Raw genomic sequence first — 5,780 nt, 5'->3', positions numbered from 1 at the left:
AGAAGATAAACAAACACAAGTTGAAGGAACTCAGAAAGCATCTGCGGAGTTGTTTTTGATTTCAGCCTGGTGAGAATTAATTGATTTATTATTGAATCAGACGAAAATTTTAGTTTAATTTACATAATTTTTGTGTTCATTGGTGGAATTGAATAGGTTCAATATGTTATTTGATAATAGATATCAAGTTATCAATTAATTGGCCTTTGATCCGTTGGTATCTTGAACCCTAACATTGTAAGTTAAAACACTGAACTAGTTTTTGAGTTATTTTTGTTTTTGAACTTTTTAGAAGTATTTTGATATGAGTTGAAGTATTATCTTCTCTTGATGATCCTTCTTTCCTGTTTTGTTAGTTGAGATTAGGTGATACGGCTTGTCTTCATGGCAAAAGTAGCATAACCTGAGTGGCCAAGTTTATATATGCATAAACTATGATGAAAACCATATAGTTGTTGCATCTTGTTGTTTGATATTATTTAAGAAGTAAAGGAACAAAAAAGCATGCATACATGCTGAATTGCTGAGTAGAGTACTGCTCATAGCTCAATTTTCTTGTTTTCTTTGTGACTAGAGATGATAGGTTTTAGTTGTTAAATTATTTGAAACATTTTCATGGTAATGTTGTAGACGAGACATAATGCTTCTTATGATTGAGTCATTATTCGCTGTGAATCTTGACTCGATAGATTACCATTGTTTCGAATGATTCTTCCAATGCCATATGTGAAGAACATTAGCATAAGTGCATAGCCATTAACTAATGGCCAAGCTTCTGATTTAACAAGTGTTATAATGTGGACGAATTTTAATGTAATGTTGCAACTATTAGGGCGCAACAGTGGGCATGTCAAAATATGGAGTTGAAGACTAGGTTGGGACTACAGAGGTTGGAGAGCATAACCGCTGGTAGAGAAACAAGTAATGGAGAATGAAATGTAATGTATTTTTTATTTTAATTTTACCTAAGGGTATAATGGTAAAGTTATAACTTTCTTTTCTTTTCTTCCCAACTAGAGAACACATAAAATGTTTAGTTTCCTTTCGTTTGCATTTAATTGGGGAACACAAAATAACATTGCTTGTTTCCCTTTTTTTTTCTTTCTTTCTCCTTTCCTTTCTTTTATCTTTTTAAATGAAATTCGGAAACAGAGTGTAAATGACGTGCAGTATGATCCTGAGCTCGATTATAATCTTTTAAGTGGAGTCATAGGTTGCAATTTGATGAAGGAAAATGTGCCATTACAAACAAGAAACCCAACAATGTCATGTGCTCAATTCCCATGTTAGGTAATAATAAATTCTCTTTGACACATTAAAGTTATTTAACCGCATCTTTCAAATCATAATATCTAAAATATGTCAGGTTTAGCTTTTAATTTTTTATCCACATAAAAATATGAAGTAAATGTAATAATAAAGTAAATCTACTAATAAAAAGTGAAACTTCAATACAAGTTTTTAAGGAAATGACATCGTATCATAAATTCAACTGAAACACGTACATTACATATCCATATCAAGTTACTATACGACCTTGTTCACTTTAGCTCATAACATAAACCTCATGCGCACATGGTACCGACAATAGACAAGGTTTGAACACTTGTTCATGGTTAACAAATTCAATAGTCCAAGAATAAGTTCTACAAGGCAGCGCTATGCGCGTTTTGAGAGGCGATCCACTTATGTAGCAAGTTTCCGAAAACATCATAAAAAGACACAACAATATCATTTTCATTAATTTCTCCAGCCATGAAACCCTGCCCGTCATAATAAAACTTCATTTCATCAAGGTTCCATGGATTGATATCGCCGCGCCATGCCTTTGAGCCGCCTCCACTTGTTAGAAATTGAAGCTGGCTGCATGCATACGATTTTGCTCAAAGTATTGTCCAAAGAATGTAAAATGAACCAAAAACATAAGGTTTACCTTTTTGAACTACTAATGTGCTCCAAGCAATGGTCGTGTCCATTTATGTATAGATTCACGTCATTTTCCTACATATGGTCATTTCACATAAGTCATGTTAATTTTTATCAAAGGACAACCTCAAGCAAACAAAATTAAGTGGAACATGTTTAATTACTAGTGACTAACCAAAGGTCATAGCTTAAATAGATTACTAAACTTAGACCACCGTAGAGGGAGAAGTGACCGAGATTAGGTTTTAACAACCCCCCCCCCCCCCTTCCAACTACCACTACGCATTGTCTTATAGCTATAGGATTTGTTAAGCACATTTTTTTTTGAACAGAAAAATCGTCATAATTCATTGCACCTCGTTATTAATTTTGGTGACATGAAATGTATGCAGTACTTTTGTCTAGAAAGTAAAAACTAATGAACATTGAACACAGATGTTACCAGAAGAATGGGTAAAAGTTTGTCCACAAGTTCTTGGGTATTGCCATGGACACCGGCACTGTATATTGTATGATGTCCTACGACTATTTTCCATTTGGCACTTGATTCTTTTAATGCCGCATCCACATCCTGCACATTTTTATTTAAATTTAGAATGAATAAAATATTAGTGGATATAACAAAACTGATATATATGCTCCACAACATATTTTTTGTATTTTCAAGAAAGTTAATTGACTAGAACTCGCTCAATATACATTTTTATGAAATAATAAGTAAATATTATATTTTTATATACTATATACCTCTAAAAGTTGTGAAAGATAATCATCTACAGGAAGCACACCTCTCCAATCATATTCTTGATCAGTCTCCCTAAAGTATTTTCTATGGAACGGTGTCGTATCAACAAAGAAAAAATCCACATGATTTCCTGGGTACGTAAGATATAACAAATTTGGTATTAGCCTAAAAAACTGTATACAAATGTCTCAGGCATAAATCTAATTAAACTTTTATTTACTTATATATCTTTCTAATATAAAATATACAGTTCCTACCAGCGTTTACGATAAATGATCGCATGCAAAGCCATCTGTTATCCCTTTGTCTGAGTTCTTGACTCACTTGTGCTACGGCGTTACCCCTATAGTCATGGTTCCCCAATACTGCAAAAGAATATATATATATATATATATATATATATATATATATATATAATCTTAATCTTATTATAATGGAAAATAAATTAAAAGTAATAAATTAAAAAGATAATTTATTTGAAGTTTAGATTAATTACCAGAATACCATTGTTTCTGTAAGCTAGGAGCAGTATAGACATTTGTAAAGGATTCGAAAAATGCAGGATCATGTTTGTCCGTTAAACCACTATCATAGAAGTTGTCACCAGTGGAAACAATAAAGTCCACATCCATTTCCTCCCCCACTTTGCCCATCTGAATATATATTATGAAAATAGATATATAAGTTAAATATTCTCACTAGAAACAAATCCGACAAAGAAATGTCAATAATATATGTTCAAATAATTGGGTTCTATTTATCTATATACATCACGGTAGAACAACCCCTTAAGAATGTATCTATACATATTATACATGTATGTATAATTTAGTTAAACAGAGACGTTATTTTAATGAAACCGGAATGATAAATAAGAATTTTGGTTTTTTTACTTTTTTTTGTTTTATGATTTTTTTTATTTTTGGATTTTTTATGTTCCAAAATGGTTCTCAAATTTCTCAATTTTAAAATAGTTCTCACATGATCTCAATTATATATATATATAAGGATCCTAAGAGAACCATTTGAAAATTGAGAACTTTGAGAAACATTTTGGACCACCAAAAAAATATTTAAAAAAATTATAGAACAAAAAAAACAAAAATTTTAAAAAACTAAAAAACCCAAAATTCTTATATTTTATTCTGGTTTCAAAAGAAAAAAACAAAAATTTTAAAATTTTTATTAGAACTTCTAAACCTTTTTGTTAGAACTTCTAAGTTTTGGTACAAAACTTCTAAAATTTTTGTTAGAACTTCTAAACATTTTTGTTAGAACTTCTAAAGTTTTAGTACAGAACTTCTAAACTTGAACGTTTAAAGGTTTTCATTTTTTGTCATCACGTTTAAATGTATAGTGTCTTCAGTTTTGTTTAACATCCAAAATAAGTTGAAACTGTAAAATTGAAGGCTTAAATTTGTATGATTAGGCGAAAAATTTGTATGATTAGGCTTAAGTTGAAACAGAAATCGTTTGTTTAATTGTAAAAAAAAATTAACCGATTGTGTTTGAAGTTTATTCGCATGTAACGAACAATTTTAGGTTTAAATAACTCAATTTAGTTTGATGTCACTCTGTAGATCAGTTTGATATGGATCGACGATTGACTTATATTGATATGAAGGGACGCCCGATGAATCAATTGATGAATAAGATCGTAGAACTAGATTTAGATTATTTACGATTATGTCACCGCGTAAAAAATAAATCGACGTTTATAAAGCTCGCGTACCTAAAGTACGATAACTGATTATTGTACAATAACCCACCCCTATATATATATATATATATATATATATATATATATATATATATATATATATATATATATATATATGGTAAGGATCCTAAATGAACCATTTAAAAATTGAGAATTTTACGAACCATTTTGGACCACTAAATAAACCTCTAAAAAAATATTTTAAAAACTCATGAAACAAAAAAAAAATTCAAAAAAAGTAAAAAAACTAAAATTCTTAAATTTCATTCCGGTTTCATAAAAAAAACTTCGTATTATACACATGTGTATAATTTGATTTAATCTCTAGTTACGTAATGTACACATATGTACATTATCATTTACCTTAAATTGTACATATGTGTATAAAAAAACATGTATAAAATTTAAAAAATAAGTATTATACATATGTATATAATTTTGTTAAACCGATATTTTTTTATAAAAACGGGATGAAAAATAAAAATTTTTGGTTTTTTTACTTTTTTTATTTTCGAGTTTATTTTATTTTATAATTTTTTTTATTTTTTATTAAAAGTGTTTTTTTATGTCTAAAATGTTTCTTAAATTTCTCAATTTCAAAATATATATCAGATGATCCATATATATATATATATATATATATATATATATATATAAATTACTAATTATAAGTTGAAATTGAATAATTGAGTTTGGTTAAACGATTACGACATTCTAATAAAGATTTACACGTAAATCCTGTTGAGGACACCTAATTTTTCCAAAGCTCATGAAATCAACGTCTCTTTTGCCTAATTCCATGATCACATACGCAAGTATAATATATGGGGAGAATTCCCAAAATGTACCTATTTTCCCGTAATATATGTCTCATTTCATGTGCTTTGAATGATAAAAAGGTATACTATATACGTCTCCATGAAGATAAAAGACATTAATTTTGAGCCATATTTAGTTGTAAATGAGTATCTTGTAGTGACTATATACCTGATAAGCGACATTGGATTGATTGTAAAGTCCTCTCCGACCCCAGTCACCGATGACCAAAAAGCTTAGAGATCCATCAGATTTCACCGGATGTTTAAAGCGTTGAAGATCAGCCCCCACCATAACCACCATTGCTAGTACCGTATATAGCAGCAGATGGGCGGCCGGGGACTTGATCGTAACCATATTTGTTTGGCAGAAGAAGAAGAAGAAGAAGAAGAAGAAGAAGAAGAAGAAGAAGGAGACCGAGAGAGAGATGTGAGAGTTTGTAGGAAATGTGAGGGGGTTTATATACTATTTTCACAACATAAAACTTCTTAGATTGATATAACGAATTAATAATTGAATTGGCTATTATTCAAATTAATAGAGTTGTAGTGATGAATGTTAATATAATAATTT

The 5,780-nt window shown here is 29.7% G+C and overlaps 1 protein-coding gene across 1 annotated transcript; it reads right to left on the bottom strand.

The window, feature by feature from the left end:
* Positions 1-367: 367 nt before the first annotated feature.
* Positions 368-5,571, bottom strand: LOC143559761 (purple acid phosphatase 3-like). Its single transcript, XM_077048237.1, has 7 exons — positions 5,379-5,571; positions 3,168-3,324; positions 2,929-3,036; positions 2,674-2,801; positions 2,369-2,497; positions 1,934-2,001; positions 368-1,863 (listed from the first exon to the last, which is right to left on the bottom strand). Exons 1-7 carry the CDS (start codon positions 5,562-5,564, stop codon positions 1,647-1,649), a joined length of 993 nt encoding a protein of 330 aa, XP_076904352.1. The 5' UTR covers positions 5,565-5,571; the 3' UTR covers positions 368-1,646.
* Between the last annotated feature and the right edge of the window lie 209 nt (positions 5,572-5,780).

This window comes from Bidens hawaiensis, unplaced genomic scaffold (genome assembly GCF_021521415.1).
Source record: "Bidens hawaiensis isolate Kalapana, Puna unplaced genomic scaffold, B.hawaiensis_p1.1 tig00020033_1, whole genome shotgun sequence".
Classification (NCBI taxonomy): Eukaryota; Viridiplantae; Streptophyta; class Magnoliopsida; order Asterales; family Asteraceae; genus Bidens; species Bidens hawaiensis.
The sequence above is the reverse complement of the archived record's forward strand: the minus strand, read 5'-3'. Positions and strand labels throughout refer to the sequence as shown.

Bases quoted from the DNA above. Each gene is read 5' to 3' on its own strand.
- LOC143559761 (XM_077048237.1), bottom strand. From the start codon at position 5,564: ATGGTTACGATCAAGTCCCCGGCCGCCCATCTGCTGCTATATACGGTA. The intron at 3,325-5,378 runs GTATATAGTCAC...ATATATATTCAG, and splicing joins AATCCAATGTCGCTTATCAG to ATGGGCAAAGTGGGGGAGGA. The intron at 2,802-2,928 runs GTAGGAACTGTA...TTACGTACCCAG, and splicing joins ATCATTTATCGTAAACGCTG to GAAATCATGTGGATTTTTTC.